General features: G+C 44.4%; 1 protein-coding gene across 1 annotated transcript in view; it reads left to right on the forward strand.

The window, feature by feature from the left end:
* The window catches only part of LOC126278918 (dipeptidase 1-like), a 620,416-nt gene that overhangs the window by 265,581 nt on the left and 333,257 nt on the right, over nucleotides 1-21,578 (forward strand). The window contains exons 5-6 of the mRNA XM_049979193.1: nucleotides 9,458-9,614; nucleotides 17,404-17,533. Coding sequence (XP_049835150.1) covers nucleotides 9,458-9,614; nucleotides 17,404-17,533 — 287 coding nt within the window. The remainder of the gene's footprint in view (nucleotides 1-9,457; nucleotides 9,615-17,403; nucleotides 17,534-21,578) is intronic.

The following is a 21,578-nucleotide window of genomic DNA, read 5'->3' on the forward strand; positions in this document are numbered from 1 at the left end:
ATGGATTAGGAGATGGAAGTTTCCATTGAAATATCTCCACAAGAACACAACAGGCATGATCAACAAAAACCGTGAAATCCACCTAACAGAATCGGTTTCTGTTGAGAACTACATTCCGAAAATTCGATGCTTCTATAGACACAATTAGAGGCGAAAAATTTAGATGCTACAGCCTGTGAAGAACATTAAATTTCCATTAAAGAAAAACAAATAGTCTATGTAGACTAGACAGATTATGAACGCGTACCTGCGGACGCTAATCTAGTTATGTGTATGTGTGCATTACCGTTCGTTAAAATTGCTAAACCAAGAAGAAATGCAGATGATAAACGCGTATTCATTGGACAAATATATTATACTAGAACTGATACGTGATTACATTTTCACGCAATTTAGGTGCATAGGTCCAGAGAGAAGGAGTACCCGTGATCTAGGGGTCAGTGTGCTTTCGACCGGTGAGCGGCGAGGACGTTTGTTTATGTCCCGTCCGCTGAGTCGCCAGCGCCCGTAGTTTGTTTACTTCCTCGCCGTAGCTAATACTCGCGTCCGTTAACACTGAGTCGCCATGGCTCATTCGTACAGAAAAGCTACCATCAAGATCACCTTCCAGCCCGACTACGCACGACCACGAGCCTTTGAAGTCGAACGATTCATCCGTGACGAGTTCAAATACCAACACGGCACATCATCGGTATCGACCTATCCATCACAAGTAGCGCCGTTTACTTCAAGATGGTCGATGACGAGTTATGTCACGCAGTTGTGAACAGATGCGCGAATACGGACACATCGGAGAGGTTACTGTTGACCATGCTGGACTAGGATTACGCACACTAAGACCCTTCGAACTCCCTTTCGAAGTACCACCGGACGTCGTTACCTCAGCTTTCCGCCCTTATGGGACGGTAATTAGTCACGTGGCCGAAAAATGGAACACCTTCGAGACGTACCAGGTCCTCAACGGCGTCCGTCAAGTGAAAATTGAATTAAAGAAACATGTGCCGTCCTACTTAGTCATAGGTGGCTGTCGAGCAATAGTAATGTACGACGGACAACCTCGTACTTGTTCTGGTTGCGGCCAGGAGGGTCATGTGCGCTCGGCGTGTATTCAACGTCGTGTTACACAACTTCCATTGTATGACACGATACCACCTCCTACGCTCACGGCCCTCCCCCTCAATTACGCAGAGGTGACACGATCGACTGTCATGACAGACGACAACCCCCCAGGAAGACAGGAAGCGTCAGAATGCGCGCCTGTCGCCGGTCCTGGATTGACCAACACCATTACGGTGTCTGCAGAGGTTGCAGAACGCCGCCCATCGACTCCACATGAAGATTCGGACGAGAGAATGGAACTCGACGCTAGGGTTGTACCAACCTCTGCCTTTCTACTTGAGGGGGATGCTCTACGGGAGCCACAAGCTCTTTCGGACACAGAAACCCACGTCCGCAAACAAAGGTCACCGAGAAAACATAAAAAGCGACGTCGCACACCCTCAGACGACTGCCTCCAGCGGACGTCTTCTCCAGTTGACGACCGGACGGCCGACGAAACGACGAGGAAAATGGATGACACGAGATCGCCCTCACCGGTCACTTTGTCTGATTTTGATAAACCCGATTCCGCTCTCTCGGGCAAATGGATGGCCAACACATCACCCGCCGTTGGTACACAACCGGAAACAACTGCGGATTCACCCTTAGTCAGTCAGCCCACAAGTGTTCTACCGCAGCCACCGTTAACTTACGGACCTTGGGCGGATGACATTGAAGACGATTCTACGGCTGCTGTGGTGGATGAGGAGAGGGGTCTCTCCTCCCACAACCCGGCCCCTCCCGAGTAGCAACAGATGACGGCGCGGACGCGGCCAGCAGATCACCGGCCCCACATTTTACTGCGACACTGACGGCGGTCCCCACCGCAGGAGACGATCTACAGACTTATCGCTTAACGACCATCAACATTAATACCATTCGGACACGTACGAAGTTGTCGCTGCTCCAATACATGCTCAGTGCAGCAGACGTTGACATTGTCCTTCTCCAAGAAGTCTTCGTCGCCGATTTCCCGGGTATGTATGGTTATACGGCTCATGTGTCCCACGCCTCGCCAACTAACAGTGGAGTCGCAATTCTCCTCAGAGAGGGCCTCGAGGTGGACGAAGTCCGATATCTCCCCGACGCTAGAGGAATGGCCGTAACGGTGCAAGGCGTCCGCTTTATCAATGTGTACGCCCCTTCCGGAACGAATCGCCGTCGTGACCGATTGCTCTCCTTCGCAGAAGGAATAGCACCCCTTTTTCACGGTAGGCACGATGACTTGATATTAGGGGCGATTTCAATTGCACCCAAGCATCTAAAGATCAGCTGCCACGCCATTCACCGTGCCCCGAACTTGGGACACTCATCGACGATCTCCAGCTGGTAGATACATAGGAACATGTTCGAAGAAATGGACCTGGATACACCCATTTCACGAGTCACTCGTCTAGTCTCATCGATAGGATTTACGTCTCCCGTTCTCTCGCGGCAACGGTGAGTGACGTGGAGGTGTGGCCAGTAGCCTTTTCTGATCACGAAGCCTATATATGTGCCGTCACCCTTCGTCGCCAACGGGTGTGGTGTAGCCGACATCCCTGGAAATTAAAACTTGCTCATCTCGCTTCTCCGGATTGTGGACACGCCATCGAAGACACGTGGAGTTTGTGCGTCCGCCGCCTCCCAAAGTATCCTACGTCGATTAGCTGGTGGTTAACCTGCACCAAGCCGGCCCTACTGCGAACCTTTATTACGTATGGTCATGAGACTGCTGCTTGGAGGCGGCAGTCCTTCGCGAATGCGCCTCCTTGCCACCCACACCGGAACGACATTTGGACAGTTCAGCGTGCGAAAGCACAGATCGTAGCCCATATGCGCCGCCACCTCGAAAGGACGATCGTCCGAGCGCGAACACAAGACAGACTCGCAACGGAACGACCCACCATGTACCACGTCATCCGAGAACGTACACTGCGAAGACGGGCGCTTATACATGCCGTCACCACTGAGGACGGCCTTCGTCACACCACACAACGCGATATTGCTGCAGCCTTCTTCGACCGTTACGCACGACTTTATTCTGGTCAATGTTCTGACCCAACGACGGTGACAGCAGTCTCACAACTAGTTTATGGCGTTGTCCCACAGGATTTACAAACTGAATTATTGAACGACATTACGGAAGACGAAGTTATCGACGCCATCGGTAAAGGAGCGGCGAATAAATCTCCTGGCCCGGAGGGCTCCCTGTGGAGTTTTATAGAACTTTCCATTATTTATTGGCTCCCAAGTTAACAGACATCTGTCGGGAACTTATGTCCCCCGCGGTGCCGCTCCCTGCGACCTTCGTAGAAGGAATAATTATACCGGTTCACAAACCTAAAGGTGGGGCTCGAATACAAGATTACCGCCCGCTAACACTCGTCAACTGCGACATGAAGATATTCACCAGACTGTTAGCAAACCGTCTACGACCGACCCTACCTTAAATCATCTCGCCAGATCAGACTTCCCTAGGGGGTATCAACAACATCCACACAGCACTGTGTTGATACCGTGACTTAATAGCCCTAGCCAGGGCACGCCGCATCCCGGGAGCGCTGGCATCACTAGATTTTAGCCAAGCTTTTGATTTAGTGGATCAGGCGTACCTAACGTCCGTTCTCCAACACGTGCAGTACCCACAGCAATTCACAGACGTCGTGATGCGCCTCCTCCGAGGGGCGACATCCAAACTGCTCGTTAACAGGCGTCCCTCGCAGTCCCTCCCGATTTTTCGCTCCGTGCGTTAAGGCTGCCCCTTGTCGACGTTACTATATGCTCTGGCACTGGAACCGCTCCTCTGTGGCCTCCGTCAACGCCTCACTAGTCTTACCCTACGTGACGTCACATTTCGCTGTACAGCATATGCAGACGACCTGGTCCTCGTGTTCCGCAATCGCGAGGATGTCAACAGAGCACTATAATGGATTACCACGTACGGTGTGGCTTCCGGCAGCTGTCTCAACGTCGCCAAATCCGTCGCCATGGCCATAGGAGACGGGTTGACCCCAGCGTGTGTCGAACCCCTACAGCTTCGTGGCACTTTCAAATGTCTCGGAATAGAGTTTCACAACGACATACGGCGCACTGCGGCTCTTAACTACCACCGCTTATTACAACAAATTCGGGTCCAGATCTTCAACCTTCGTCTGCGGACCCTGGACATTCTCCAAAGGACACACTTCGTCAATGTTTACCTCCCATCGCGCCTTCCACACATAGCGCGTGTTCTCCCAATACCGTTACTGATGGTTCGACGTCTATTAGCGGCATTCGGAGCCTACGTCAGTACAGGCATGCTCTTCAAATTCAGTTATGAGTCACTGACCCTTCCCCCAGAAAGGGGAGGTCTTGGTCTAGTCCATGTCCACGACAGAGCTGTGGCCCTCTATGTCAGCTCACACATCAAGCTGTGGCGTCACCACCCGGAAAGTTTGACAGGTTTGCTGTTGGAGTCCTTAGCTCCGCCCTCCCTTATGCCCCCACTGACTACGCAAGACATACCCCCACCCTTCTATTACTTCGGGAACTTTTACATTGAACAGAGCTATGTCCGTATCGCAGTAGCACCGACGAAACAGGCGTCGGCGCGGGATATATATCATGTCCTACAGCAGAGGCGCCCACCAAACATCGTGGAGACCAAAAGCCCTCAGATTAATTGGAAGGTGGTGTGGAAGACGATTCACGCGGTTACACTGGACACAGCTGTCCGATCCAGAAGGTATATCACAGTCAATGGTAAACAGATCACCCGACCACGCCTCCACAAGATAAACATAGCGGAATCGCCTCTCTGCGTAGACTGCGGGATACCAGACACGGACGAACACCGTCTCACATGTGGCGCGGCAGAAGACGTATGGCGCTTGGTGCGACAAATTTTGTCGTATTTTCTACGAGTGACACCTCAGTTTCTACTATTTCCGGATCAACAGTATTTCCCGCGCGCCAAGACCAACGCTGTTACGTGGATCCGTGCGCATGCGGTACACTACTTATTTCACGATGGACCTAAAGATGTATTCGACTTTTGGAACTACCTACAAGAACGTCATTGCAAGATCGTACGGAAACCAAAATACAGACAGTATTTTCCTAATTACTTAGGGAGTGCCCTACGCGACCCTCCACGCAGCTGGATCATCAACAGGTAGGAGAAGACACCCATTGAGTGAGCTGACAAGACTAAGTTCGATTCTCGGTGGAATAACATGATATACGTGAAGACGTACCTGGTTGATGAAGCGTAAGGAGAGTTGCGACACACCCTTCTACATCCTGTATGAAGCACTCCTTTTTTTCCGTTTTCCCCACATACATTACACTGGTGTAGGAACGTGGCGAGATTTTTTTTTTTACTCAGAGCACGATGCGGTGCTAGATACATTTATTTTTGTTGTGGTATAAAGTAAAACTACATTAACTTTGTATTAAAAAACAGTAAATAAAAATAAATAAATAAATAATGATTCCCACAAAAGATTTCTCCTTCCCATCCCTGATTCCTTGATTCCTTGACGGACGAGGGGGACACTGTGAGCAGGCCTCGGGTTACGACCCCTGATCACTCTGCCTTCCCCGCCCTGGTAGCGGAATTTTTTCTACACGCTGTAAAGGAACAATCACGGAGTTCAACAGCATCCACTAAGGTTAAAATTCATTGTCATTTCTTTTCGTCTCATAGCGTGTTTCAGGCACCACCTGCATTGTGCTGTACTGCACTGTACTGTACAGTACCTTACTATACTTTAGTAGTTCTATGTATTGTTGAAGCTCTATCGAGCTAGCCACTGATACATCGTGCAAAAGTCACTTTCATCCTGAGGTTTTGCACACCAGTGAATGTTTGCTCTTGGAACTTTTCACGATACAGCTGGAATATCTATCGGTACACTCATTTTATTGGGCAAGTCTTCTCTTCAGAATATTTACTGCAACTGTGCCTTACAAAACTGAGTATGGCAGTAAAATAACTAACTACACCAACTAAGGGGAAAACAAAAGATCTCGCTTCAGCCATATCTGGTTTGAATACAAGAAAGGCTTTTCTGCCTTAGGCTTATCGTCCACAAGGCTGACTCGGCTGAATCAGAGTCAGTACGGCTTTCAGAAAGGGGATATCTTTTGACATTGCAGTAAATCGACAGTCAGTGTACCACCTCTCAATGGAGTAAAGCTGATTTTTTTTGGGGAGTTGAGGGAGGGAGAGGAAGGGAATGGTTGTATTTTTTTCACGTTCCTGGTAGTCTCATTTCCAAGAGGTTGTTACTTCCATCTCCAGCATCACTGTAGCCAGCAAATCGAAAAAGTAATCCGCCAGTGTGTTGTATAGACAGATATTCGACGCATGACCACTTTCCAATAGAAACAACTGAAGCTCAATGAATAGTAAAGAAACTTTCTAAATTATCTACAGAACGTCTGCGGGAAAGACAGTCCTTCAGAAGAACGAGTGGAGACCAATATAATAAACCGTAGAACTATCAGCCCCCTCGCCAACAAGCACAAGCTAGTCATCATCATCATCGTGATCGTCATCATCAGTGATTAAACCCGTCTGCTTTCTTCCGTTCTGCAATGTATTTCTCCAGCCATGCTTTTCTCGATCGTCCAGCGTTTCTTCTTCCATGTTTCTGCTCGTAATTTAGTAAAAATGTTGGAATTTCAGCCCGGACTCTTTTTGCCACAAGTCCCTTACATTTTTCCCAGAAGTTTCTGTTACTTTCTGTTTATTTGTGTCGTCAGTCCAGTAGTATTTAAGGAAGCCAAGCATTCTATTAAACTTTATGTATTACAGACATGGCTTTGGCTACTGCGTCATTCTCAAGTAATAATTTAAACAACTTAGAATTATTCAGACCAGAATGGTTTCCTAAATTTGAATTGTTTTGCCGGAAATATGTGTTGTTACAACTATTACTTGATAAATATATAACAGACAAAATGGGGGCAAAAAACACGGTTCTTAACAGTTCATGCGGTAGATGTTGTCGGCTCTACAATACATTTTTTTTTTTTTTATTCTTCGTTAAGGCTAAATGTCTTCATTTCCCTTCTAATGTCCTGCTTTATCGTACTGTCTAATAAGATGAACCTGCCACATTTCTAAGAAGTTCCGTTTCTGCTCTTTCCGCTCTCTAACTGTCTTGTTCGGTAGTGTCCAGCCTTGACTTGTATAAAGAAACCTCGGACCTGTAATTACATGTCATAAATTTAGCAACATCTCCTGTGTGGTACTCTGGAACTTTCTTCTCGTTGTGACACACACAATTATCCCCTGCTGTATAGAAAAAGACGTTCGGATAAAAGTAATAAAGGCACAGAAGAGGAAGGAATGAAGATTAGGATTTTGCCTGCCTTTGGATACGACGTCACGAAAGACGGAACAAAACACTAGGTGAAAATTGCGTGTGTGTATGTGGGGGGGGGGGGAGGGGGGAAGGGATGGTAAATGAAGTAGGTCGTATTCTCCCCGCTCCCTCCACACTACTTTACTTAGTACCAAAATAATTCATTTACTAGGAGTTGTCTCTTAGCTGACATTGGCAGAAGCGATGTTTCCCGGTAAAATCTTGATAACTTGCCACTCTACAGTTTAACGACTGCCTACTCCTACGCCAGCCGGAGTGGCCGTGCGGTTCTAGGCGCTTCAGTCTGGAGCCGAGCGAACACTACGGTAGCAGGTTCGAATCTTGATTCGGGCATGGATGTGTGTGATGTCCTTAGGTTAGTTAGGTTTAATTACTTCTAAGTTCTAGGCGACTGATGACCTCAGAAGTCAAGTTGCATAGTGCTCAGAGCCATTTCAACCAACCTATTCCTATATCCTTCTGACAAGTCAAAGTTCTGCCGACGTCGGACTCGCGTAATATGACGCACAATGAGCCGTATCGCTTCGAAACCTGGACATAATACAAAAATAGATACAAAATGAAAGAAAAACCTGTATTCTTTTTACATTATTTGGATCGCCGATTAGGAATCGGATGTCTGAAAACACAACTAAAAATTGCAGATCTAATCTGGAGAATCAAAAGTTATAAATTTAGCGCATTATAGTAAAACGTCAGGTAGAAAGTATTGCGAGGTTACTGATAACGACTTAGAACTCAACATTACCCTGTTAAAATGTTTGATTCGATGTTTTGCGTTTTTAAATCGAAATAATGGCCACATTTGTTGCTTTTGACATCATTGCTTAGAGAAGAATCGCTGTCCGGTTTCTAACCAGGAGTTTCGAAAAGCCGATCTTTTACCTCAGGTGGCATATGTTTATCTTCTACAACTGTGATTTTCTGGACTCTCAAGATGAATAGATATGAAGTTGCCAGAAGCAACGCATCGTTTTCTCACGGAAATATTTGCGTGTAAAATATTCTCAGTAACGGCAGATACTCTTATTCCGAGTTTCCTCTGCATCTTCAGACAGACGACCAATAGGCTACAGAGCAGCTTCGATATCGCATATTCGTGCATCGAAACTATGTTCACTGATGTCGGCATCGGGTATTATTGCAGAATATTGTGAGCCCGGTAAACCTGGCAATCGACTTCCGAGACATATACATTTTTCTCAAAGTTCTTGATAGACATTTCTAGATTTATCTGTACAATATTTGGATAGTTCTGCAACAACAAAAAAAATTACTCTGGACATTTTTAATCTTGTAATTTTTTTTTCGCCATTGTGTGGAAAAAAAACGATCACAATTTAGAATAGCTCCTAAAAATTTTACAAAATTTTCTAATGACATTTTATGTGCAGCTCATAGTTTGTGAGATAATTGAAATAGTGAGGGACGCATATTCACTATGTGGCACTGCCGCACGGTAGAAATATGATTTAAGTCGATCTACGCCATTAAACCTGTTAAAAATGTCGTAAGCATACCTTCTGGTGTGCTACCCATGTTACTTTATCCTGACGACTAGCCTTGTATTAAATTGCCCACACAAACAATATCTGAAAAAATACATCATTGTCCCATTTACTGTTTGCCGAGGACTGTCACAGCACGTGTCACATAGTTATGAGACTGGAATGAAACAAGAGCACTGCGCAAGTAAGCACCAGTGCAATGTGCACAAGATTTGGTGACACTGAAGTAGGAACGAGCACTTGTTTCCTTTTCTATTCTGTCCACGTTTTGAAGCGAGTTGGGCCACTGTGTGCCGTGACGACTGGATCGTTGTTTCTTCGATACAGCAGTTACGTCCAGTTCAACTGTTTACGGACTTCTTTTGTGTTATACGTGAACGAATTTTCCCCTTCATGCTCATTACTTTAGTGTGATTCCTCAATAAGGCATGGGAGTGGCAATGCATGATGGATGTCAGCTGCTGTAGCGGGTTGTGTTGTCTCGGTGTACAGGCACAACGACCTGGCGTGGAACCTGCGCAGCTTCCTGCACAACCGGCTGTCGCGCTTCAACCTGTCGGCCGACCTTCGGCAGGTGGCGCCCTGGTCCAGCTCTGCCTGGTCCCACACCGACCTGCCGCGCCTGCGCAAGGGCCACGTCGGAGCCCAGGTCAGTATTCCCAAGTACTGCTAACTCACTCACTACGCGTGTGAACCACATGGCAGGGCACAACAATGCAGTGTCTCACCATCATCTAGTTTAGATTTAGTCATCCTTATCCGTTCCCATTTCAAGTAGAACGCAACTCATCTTTCAGTCTCTTCTTCGGACACCCATCATTCCATTTTACCTTGACCTGTATATTTGTATATTAGTTTATATATTCGTTCTCCTGACATCCTTTAGTGTGTTCATGCCATTTCTTCTGTACTCTTCTATTTTCCTACTTACACTTTTCACACCCAGTTCATTCCATATTTCACTTATTTTATTCGATCTATTAATTTCAAACCACCCAGAGGTGTTAGGAGTCTCATCTGTGCTGCCTTGATCCTCCTGCGCTAACTACCTGTTAGAGTCCAAGTCTCTCACGCATACTTTACAAATGGTACTGCAATCATTTTATAAATTTTTGGTACTGTTTCTTTTCTTACTCTTTGTGTAGTACCTACCAGCTGTTGGAATTTTTGCAGTTGGTGTTTTTGATCATTGTGTGTGACATAAGAGACTTCATAGCCCAGGCATTTCAAACTATTTATTTGTCCTAGCTGTGTATCATCAATTATTAATTTTGCTGGTAAATGCTTCTTAAAACGGAATGCCATTATCTTAGCTATACTTTTAGATTTTATAATATTGTAATCTCCTTGCTACTTTGTTCAACGTCCAAACTGCTCTCTGTTATTTATCTTCTTAGTCCACTAAGATTTTGTGGTCAGCACCAAACAGGACTATATTTATAACTTTATTATTAAGCTTATAATGGATCACCCATTTATTCGATCGTGCCTTTACGAAGTCGTCGTTGTGTATATTAAATGTATATTTAGCAACAGAGATGTTATGTAAACTCAAAACACACATATTGAAATCGATTTTAAAAATTTGGACTAGTCCCAAGATCACTATATAGTGCGCGGTTGTCACGGTGCCAATTATCAATTTTGTTCGCAGCGTTGGGAACAACGACAAAAGATAAGCGTCTCCCAATGATGAAATTATATTTCATAGAACTTGGGTAGATGAGTTGGTAGAGCACTTGCCCGCGAAAGGCAAATGTCCCGAGTTCGAATCTCGGTCCGGCACACAGTTTTAATCTGACATGAAGTTTCTTATCGGCGCACACTCCACTGTGAAAATTTCATTCTAATTTAACTTAGTTTTTGCGGCGGCGCGGTGCGGTGCTGTTATATACTCACATGCATCTCTCCTTTAGTGAAATGCAGTTCTCGTCCGAGAAAAGCTATAGAAAAAAAGCAGCTGTACATCTCGTAACCACAAGTCGCACTAAAGAAATGTTTCGTAGGTGTAAGGTTAATAATAGTTAATGAAAGTATTTATCTGTTTAAAATCTCACTCTATTACCGTGAGCCTGCATACATCCATTACTACCAAGCCTTACTCTAAGCTGTACGAAGTCTGAAAAGTCCACACGCACACATCACTCCTAACCGTTGCTAGCTTGTGGTAATTATTAGTTACCCTTCACAGAAGGTTTAGAAACGGTTTGTTTCTTTTAGAATAGCTCGCTTAGATGTTGCTATAATCAGTCTCACCTTACAAAATGTTCACTTTGAAAGTAACCAACACGCCGTTCAGAATTTAGTTGTTTAACATGTCACCAAAGATTATGAATTTTAAATCGAACACTCTTCCACATTAATGACTCTCCTCAAACATTTTAGTATCGAAATATCACAATATTAATAATTTCCAAGGAGTACGTATCAATAAATCTGATCACTATGAGATCGCCGGCCAGGGTGGCCGTGCGGTTCTAGGCGCTACAGTCTGGAACCGCTTGGCCGCTGCGGTCGCAGGTTCGAATCCTGCCTCGGGCATGGATGTGTGTGATGTCCTTAGGTTAGTCAGGTTTAAGTAGTTCTACGTTCTAGGGGACTGACGACCTCAGAAGTTAAGTCTCATGGTGCTAAGAGCCATTTCAACTATGAGATCCAAGCCCTGACTCTACTCATCTGACTGCACAAAATAGTTCTAGTTCCCAAACTACGGGCGAATATGCTGATTTTTGACTGGCAGAGATATATCACAGCCAATCGGAAAGCAGAATCAATCCCTCACAGTCCCGCGCATTTATACACAACTACTCAAAATGTGTCACTAAATCAAAAGAGTAAACTGACATGAGTAAATTTAGAAAAATCCACAAATATAAAATTAACTCCTTTTGACAAAACTACTTTATGGAAGTCATTATCTCATTCCCCCACTATCACAAACTGATCAAATAATTTAAATCAAATTCCCTGAACGAATGACTAACACACACCTCCTCCTCGAACATTCGTCACGAGACCAGATGCTTCAGTGTATACTATAAAAACTTTACGTAAAACATTTCATACCTTCATTCTTTCTCATAATTAAGCACAATTGTAATGGCAATTACCAAACAATTAGAAAGATCAACAAGTAGAACGGCAAATAAAAATGTCAGTTTTATGGCTGCAGCTCCTAACTCTGTCCGTCAGCTAGTGACGTCTACCACGTGGCATAGAAACTACGTACACTCAGCATCAGCCGCCACCTATCCTCCACATGACTCATACGGCACGCCTCTTCACCGTTGGGCAAATCTCAATAGGCACGACGTAAGGCGCTACGCCTCGCTTACTCTTCATCCAGATTTTCATCCAGAACAATTCTGTGTATTGCGTATGCAGCCGGGAACAGTCCTTTATTGTCGTAGTGAGGATACACTCTAGCTAAATCTGTCAGAAAAATTGGGAGACTCTCACAAGAAACTCTTTGTCCAAGGAACTGAAGATTACAGAAGTACAGGTAACCGATCGGCCTTCTCTTTCAATAGAGGATTTCAGACATTTCCACTGGTCCTAGATATTCTGGGTATGAACCGACGGAGTCTCCGCTGAAAAGTTGGCAAATTCGTGGTCAAATAATTCTTTGTACAAACTGTGGTAAGATATCCAGTGGTCAGTAATTATTTAAGTTCCTAACAAGAACAGCAGCCTAATAAGGGAGACTAAAAGTCCGTTTATCCCTATCTACAAAGCACACACGTGACTCCCTTTCAGTACTCCATACACCCATTTCTGTTCAATATAATTTTTCCAACGTCGCCCTTCCCTGTACCTGAGTATTATGATATGCGATTCATCTTCTTCTACGACCGTGCTTTCACAACCTACAGAAACACTGTCGTTAGTCACAATCACATAACATGCCTCACGAACCACAGTAATCACAAATATTGTTGGTGGACAATCCGTTTCCGAAATAGCGGTCTCCAGTGAATATTCGTTAACCCAGGAAGACACTAAACTAATACGTTAATATCTCGAACTCTGTGTTTATTCTAATACTAGTTCTTTTGCAACCTTTTTAAAATATAATTAGAACAGGAAGTCTCCACGTGATAATCCATGCAATTCTTACAATCGTGATTCGGGAATAGATGATGGTGCCAACAGCAATGTAGACAATTTTCCAAACATGCTCAATCCCAAAATCAACTCACGCCATGTGAGAATAGTACAAATCGACATTGCACTGGCTTCACTTATCTTTAGAAGACTAGCGACACTAGATGTCCTGTTGCCAACGGCAGTATATCAAAATCAGTGAGACAGACTCCGCTGTAACCGCTACTGCATAACTGTCAAGTGATTACCCCGGGGGTGGATCTATGAAGTTTGTGGATGGGGGCGGTTGCCAAGAAGACAAAGAAGGCCGAGGGTACCTCTCATTGAAAGGTCAGGAAGAAAATCTTCAAAAAATACTGTTTTAACCTGTTTTGATACTTAAAAATTTTAAGCAGTTGCCAAAGTGTACATATAATATTCTGACAGCTATATAAGCCCTACTAATATTATTTAGCGCCCGCAGTTCGAACTGGAGGAGGAGCACAAGTCACTAGTATAGGTAGTACATTCTCTCGTGCACATTAATATGGCTTGAGGAACACTGAATTAAACATTAAATCCACTGACCAACACTCTACATTGGCGTGCTTAACTTTGGCACAGATTAAAAGAATTACCGTTTGATTTTAATTTAGCTTCACCTTCCGGGAGCGATCGCCCTCTCCAATCCCCTCTTCTCCTCCCCCATCCGGAATCCGCCCTTGTGGCTAGCATGTACAAAAACATTGCTGAAAGGTTTTTTAATGAATATATGGCGCGCAGAAGCAGGTAAACTGTAGCAGCAACAAAAAATATCTCCAAGGTTGAAAAAAGGGCCGTTTTTTTTTGGTATCAAAGTGTGTGTGAAATCCGCAAAGAAACTTCTGTAACGAATTACCGTTGATGCAAAGCATCACTCTTCAGTATGTCCGTGTTACGCATGCGAATATACTAGTAATGAGTTCCTTCAGAACTTCAACACCTCAGGTCACTATTCATATCCCATCTTCAGCGATTACGACTCTGCTACTGCGAATCATATATACCGCTATTGCGTTGCACTGAGATTTTATTTTTATATGTTAACATCAGTAGGAGAGGGATATTAGTTTTTCTTTACATTTTCCTTTTCGTATCTGAATAATCACTGCCATGTTCAGTGACCGTTGACTGTTGAAGCGATGGCAGCGCTCAGAGCGCGACTATTTGACGTAGACTCTGTGCCAGCGTTGTAAACAAAGTCGACATCTGGCGCTGTGACAGTCGCGCGTTCGACATATATCGCTTGCAAATTATCTTAGAAATTAGCAAAAATTAACATATAAACTACCATCATTCAACATAAACGGACACATAAAATTGAGCTGCTGTGATAGTTAATAAAGCAGTATTAATTTCAGGCATAGAAAAATTTGGTCTTCTAATAGCTGGGAGGGAGAGCCCTTAATTACATCTCAGTGAAGATACAGGAAATCTACCGAGTAGATCTCTAAGCCCATTCCATACGTTTACGCAGTGTGGCAGTTAATAACCGTAAGTCAACGCTGCAGCCCCGAACACATGCTACAGGACCTTTTTTCCCTTCATTCCCAGTCAGGACACTTTATCACTGCAGTTTTTCGGTTTTAGTAATGTTCACCCTGTATGAAGGGAAGTCAAATGAAAACCGAACATCCACCACACTGGTACCATGGAATGGTTCTTTGCAACACTAATCACTCAACTCTTAACACATTTATCCCATTGGGAGACGAGATGGACAAACCCAGTTTTGTGGAACACGGTCGGCCTCTGACGGATTCACAATCGCACCCACTCTTGCACTTCCTCTTCCGATTCGCTCAAATGGTTCAAATGGCTCTGCGCACTATGGGACTTACCATCCGTGGTCATCAGTCCCCTAGAACTTAGAATTACTTAAACCTATCTAACTAAGGACATCACACACATCCTTGCCCGAGGCAGGATTAGAAACTGCGACCGTAGCGGTCACGCGGTTCCAGACTGAAGCGCCTAGAACCGCACGGCCACACCGGCCGGCTCTCTTCCGATTGAAACAGACGTCCACACATATCTTCCGTCAGGTCGCCAAAATGTGAAAATCACACGGTGAAGGATCGGAGTTGTACGGACGATCTTACAGAGTTTCCCAACCAAATAGTTGAAGTGTGGTACTTGTCCGTTTGGCAGTGTAGGGGCTGGCACTATCGCGCAGCAGAATGATCCCGTCCGACACCAACCCACAGCGCGAAGGCGAAAGGCAGATCCAACACATGGAAATACGCCTTTCTCCCGCCAAAGAAATCTGAAACTACTCACCCAAAGTCCGGTAAGGTCATGATGACTTTTTTGTTCGACTGCAGGGGGGACCCTGCTCGTCGAATTCCTCGGGCGTGGTAACACAGTCAATGTGAAGCGCTATGAAGATACTTTGCGACGCATCATATAGTCAAAACTAGCAGGAATGCTGTCGGATTGATTCACACTGTTGCAAGATAACGCATTCTCCCATACTCCCATTCAAACGAAGGCTATGCTTCAACGTTTTGGTTGGGAAACATTGCAACATTCTTAACACAACCCAGATCCTTCAGTGTATGATATTTCGCTGTCGGTGACCTGAAGAAAAGCAAGCGTCGACATCGGTTTCAGTTGTACGAGGAAGAGTGAATCAGCTTGTTGACCCGTAGACGACAGACAACGTTCTACGAAACAGCAATCGACCTTATCGTAGCCCACTGGAATAAATGAATTAACGCATGTGGTGATTAGTTTTGAATGGAATCATCCCATGGCCCAGTTGTAACTGGTGTTCGTTGTTAATTTGACTGCCCCTCCTATGTCTACTCACAACAATATTGTCTGTTCTTCTTTGCGATTTGTGAAAGTATCTTACGCCATCACAGCCAAGTACCCTGTTTTCCTAAAGACGTTTCTCATTCCAGAAAAACCCTAGTTGAGGCAGTCTACCTTGATTTCTGTTGTATTTTTAATAGTATTAGTATTACTAGTGTTTTTAATTCCTTGTCAGTTCACTTTTCAAATTGGCGTCCTTTATATGCAAACTGATTTTACCGAATCCGTTCATACCAGTTACTGCTGTTGTTATTTGACCTTTTCTTTTGTTTCACACACAGGTCCCTGATTTTCTGCGGCTGCTATCCCCTGGTCAGATTTCTATTGTTGAATTTTAGGTTGACCAATTCTATTTTCCGAGTCTGGATACCTTTTTATGAGATCTGTGCTATTTTTCTTTGATCTAAATTGCCTATGTTTTGGTTTAATCCAGGTTTAATAAAATACGTCTGTCTTGTAATTCCACGTGGTTTCATTCTTTTGACTTGACCGTGCAATTCTAATCTTAGTTGTCTTACGACACTCTGAATGTCAGTGCACTGTTTGATTTGTAAGTTGCTTCTTTGCCTGAATTCATCGATAGGCCATTTTGGTCGAAAGATTTTTCTTGTAGCTTTTCGTTTCGCTTTCCAGTGTTTCCCGTAACTTCTTTCCATTTCAGAAATAGTTTTCGTGAAGTACAGAGCCAAACTTTTTTTGGTGACACATTGGCTGTATTTCAGTCTGATGTGTTTTGAGATGCATTTGCATGAGGACACAATCTATTTTTCTACTTTCCATAGCTAACTTCATTAACTTTCGTCTAGTTCCATTTTCATGAATGATTTCAGTGAGGTGTTTAAATTATTAAATTCGTCTGATTTTGCCTTGCATTATAGTTATAGATTTTGGTGCTTGTCTATTGCAAAGTTATACATTTAGTATTTTCGAATGGCATCTGTTAACCAACTTTTTCTACAATTTCTTTTAAGGGTTGAGTTTACTTCTTGCTTGTTGTAATGTCACAAGATTCCCAGGACATCTGCCAAACCAAGGCAAGGAATCTTTAATTTTACTCTGTCTGAGTTGCTGATTAATATAAATGATAGATTGTTTGAGTCATTAATCACTTTTTGAAGCACTTGAATAGTAATGAAGAGAGTCCTTCGTCTTCTCTTTACCCAACATTGATCTTGAAGGCGTGTGCAGGTTCCACGTTGAAACTAACTTTGACTTAGTCTTTGTTAGCGACTATTTTAAAATTGCTGGTTTTTTTGGTTATTATTATTATTTAATTAAAGACTGATGCGAAATATTTGTGGGTGAGACCATGGTCCGATGTAAGAGAATGTTTGAAGGTCATAATACGATGAATTTATAGGTATAAAAAATAGATTTGATATTTCCTGTTTTCATGACTCATCCGTGTTGCGAATCTTTTGAGCTATGGTGCCATTACGACTCTACGAGAGATGGCTAGCTGCTGCAGTACTCTGGAACCGGTGCGCCTGTTTCCGCAGTTCTGGGCGGCGTACGTGCCGTGCGACTCGCAGTACAAGGACGCGGTGCAGCTGACGCTGGAGCAGATCAGCGTGGTCCGCCGGCTGGTCGACAGCTACGCTGACCTCCAGTTCGTCACCACGGCCGCAGGTGAGTCGCAGCGCGCTTGCAAGTACCGAAATTAAAGTTGCGCTGCGAAGCTGGACCTAGCAGGAGACATTTATCAGACCCGCCACAGCTGCAGTGACCAGATGAACGCCATAGCTACAGAAAATACGTCTGCACTAATCTCTCTGGTGCTCCATTCTGGACCATTTTTTGAGCTGTATGTAATAGGAAGAAAACTAATCAATCTCAATTTCCGTGCTAGAGGTCTACGAGCAACGCAACGCCCCAGTGAAACATTTGAAAATGTTGGTGTTTCGCACGAAAGGGCTACATCTGGAGGTAAATAATTACAAAAGGGGCTTACAAACATAGATGAAAAAATTATGGAATTCTCGGGTGTCCGCTCGGGTCGCCTAGTAAGTTCTCCATGATATTTCAGCAAACAGACTTATTGTCTTCAGGTGGTTTCGTACGACTGCCGCTCACCTCAGGTCGACGTCTTGTAAACGTTTGTCCTGACCTCTCCGTTCTTCCGCTCCTATCATTGCCCATAGAGCTGCCACGATGGGTGGTGGCGGCGGTGGAGGTGGCGACCCATGGCAGCGAACTGCGGACCGCAGATTCTGCGCTATCGTCACTGGCTGTGGTGGTCACTGTATGGGTTTTCTTTTTAATGTAATGAAAGCTTCGGGCATGAACTTTTTATTACTTTCACCTCGAAGGGAACAAGCTGCCAACATCATATCCTCAGAGTACAGTTTATGAAACCACAATGTGCGATAAACCACACCTTTGTATTCCTGTCAACGTAAAAACAGAGCACAGTAATAAAAACGTAGCTGCGCCGTGTCCTCATCTCAAGATATGTGCAAGTGTGGCACATAAAGGAGTGCCACGTGTGTGTGGGTTGGCTGTTGCATCAAGGTTCGACAGCTCACTAAGTAGCAGGCATCCGTCTTTCTTAAGTAGAGTGGCTTGGATCCTAATTTCAATGTGCTGGTTAATCATGCAAATTCAAAACGGGACATCTTGATAAAGAACCTTGCTTTTGTTCCAATCTATGTTACCGTCCACTGCTGATTTGGTGCTCTGCTGTAATTCAGAGTCACGGCTATGTTCACGGCACCTCACTCTTAGGGCCGTTGCATTTCGCCAGTGATTGCCATGCCGCATTAGCACGGGATTTGGTGGACTGTTAATTCATTAAGACCTAAGGAACGTAGGCGTCGTTCCTGCACTCTTTCTGATGATGCAACTTACAAGAAAACGGAAGATCCGATTGGTCGACTCCAGAATAAAATAACTGAACTTGTTCGCACTAGATCCAATGTTTCCAATTGGCAAGAATTTTCGACCATGAGCTACTGCTCCATCACCAAATGAGCCATGAACGACCATAGAATACAAAACTCGTCATACTATAGGTTGCACCAAAGCCAAGATACTTAAGCAGTATTTCTTCTTCAGCAATAAGATGATTAAAGAGTCTATCGAAATTAGGGTTCGAGATGGTAAAATTAGAACAGATGACTACAAGGGGCGTTCAATAAGTAGTACGACACATTTTTTTTTTCTTGAACCAGGTTGGTGTCATTCAGCATTCCACAACACCATATTATTTCCAACTCTTTTTTATATAAAACCTTATTTTTCAGCATAATCTCTCGGGAAATCTTATTTTACAACTTGACCTCTGATCAGTGTGACAGCCTTACGTCACTATCTGGGAGGGCCTGTATGCCCCCATGGTACCACTTTACTGGTCGACGTCGGAACCGACCTCTTGCTGCTTCAATAAACTCTTTGTTATCCACGCACTGTTCCCCGCAGAGTACATCCTTTATTCAGCCAAACGGATGGAAGATGTGAGATTCGGGCTGTAGGGTGGATGAGGAAGAATAGTCCAGTGACGTTGGTGCACAAACCAACAGACGCGTCCATCTGAGCAGCGAGATGTTTGATTGTGATCCGTCTACCACCTTGAATGAGTGTTCGCACGTTCCACATATGCGGCCGCCCGGTACGCATGTTACCGGACAAGTATTGAGCTGACGATAGAAGTCTCGCCCAACGACTCACTATGCTTTTGTTCACTGCTGGGTCTCCGTAGGCATTCTTCAAGCGTTTAATGTTAACAACAGCTTCCATAACTTCTCCATATAGTCGCCGCCCCGTCTTTGTCGTAGCGTTGTACCAACTTTCTGATCACTTCGTCATAGAAGGCAACCGCCAGTAATTTCCGCCATTTCTCTACCCTGGTCTATAGCTCGTTACCTGGGCCAAAACATTGTCTACGAACCTAGGTGTGAGAAGAGATGAAACGCAGAGGCGGGAAATTACGGGCTTTATTGTTGGTGATCAAACATTTCCCATTAAGTGCTTACTGTGCGCTCAGAACTGAAAAGAGCGAAGTGGCGCGATCGATGGCCATGCTCATTTTCACTGTAGTTTCCATCTCGCGCTGGATGGGATCTCACTTTCCGGATACCCCTTGTATTACTAAGCAACACAATGTAACAAACTCAACCGATCACTTTTGCAAGATCAAATTAACTAATCTGACATTTGTAATTCCCCACTCTGTCCATAAGAAGACCGACTTAGAAAGTTCTTTACGTTAGCACTGAAAGTAAAGCTCTTTTGTGTATCGATGACTTTCTTTGCTATTTGAAAATCATTCTAACTGCCTAGCAGTACCAACAGTGGCCATCAGAGTGCACCCTAAACTCACTTATTAATTAAGTGGACTTAACCTATTCTTCCATGGGGACTTCATAAGTATTCCACAAACAGCCGGAGTATTGGCTTTTGGTACAATGAGAACTATCAAACTATTGTGGTTACCGCCAGATACATCTACATACACAAACCGCAAACCACTGTACAGTGCATTTCGGGGCTACTTCCTATCACTATTATCGTCTTTCGTTCCTTTCTCGTATTGAGTGATGGAGATATTATTACGTGACTCCATAACTCCCTCTCTACCTACTGTACTTCACTGTACTCTACCCCTACCATATATTCCCCTCTGTCTCCGACCCAGCCTCCTCCTTACCCCTACCCAGTCACCACTCCCATCATACACTGGTGCTGCCGCTCACAGTGTGGTTTCTGTTGCCTGAAACTGCAGGAGTTTTCCTTAAGTTATACTAATGATCCATATGAAAGCTTTACGATGATGGTAGTGTAATATTCACACCATCAACTGCGAATACAGGTTCTCAAAAAAAAAAAAAAAAGTCCGTGTACCCGCGACGACTAGACCTTTGTGTAGAATACTGTGTAAACGAACGCCTAACGGTATGCCAACAGTCCCGCAACCCACGTGATAGCAGCACTGTTCTTGCCACCTCATACACAGGCGTTACCCTGTTTACAGACAATTTTAAAACTAGGGCAGCTACGGCTAAAGTAATTACATATAACTGATTGACCATTCATACAGTATAACAGGTGATTCCACATACGTATTAAGGTATCTGAAATACTAAACTGAACGAAAAGTCCAATAGTCTGTAATGGCTGGGTATATTGAAATAGGACAGAGCCTCACACAACTCGTTTCGCCACTTTTAAATTGCATCATCTGGTGTGTATCTACAGAGAAATATTTGTAAATTAACACTATGAAACGTTGCTACTCACCATATAGCAGAGATGCTGAGTCGCACACAGGCACAAGAAAAAGACTGTCACAAATAAGGCGTTTTTGCCATATAACTCACACACATGACTGCAGTCTCAGGCAATTGAAACCACACTTCAAGCACTAGTGGTAGTGCAGGATGGAAGTGGCGACTGGGTGGGGGCAAGGAGGAGGCTGGGGTGGGGAGGGGGAGGGATATATGGTAAAACTGGTGGAGAGTGAAGTGCTGCAGGCTGGATGGAGAATTTCATAAGCTTTAACTTTGACTCACCATCATTCCCTAAATCTCTTAATATGCAAACTAACATTAAATTTGCAGAAAGAGCCGCAGTCCTCCGTCTAAAGACTTATCCCGACCTTATAATCCTACCTGCAGACAAAAGCTCCATTACTTTTGTTTTGAACTGCAAGGATTACCTGGTAGGAAGACTCTGCCAA

The sequence above is a fragment of the Schistocerca gregaria genome, chromosome 6 (assembly GCF_023897955.1).
Source record: "Schistocerca gregaria isolate iqSchGreg1 chromosome 6, iqSchGreg1.2, whole genome shotgun sequence".
Classification (NCBI taxonomy): Eukaryota; Metazoa; Arthropoda; class Insecta; order Orthoptera; family Acrididae; genus Schistocerca; species Schistocerca gregaria.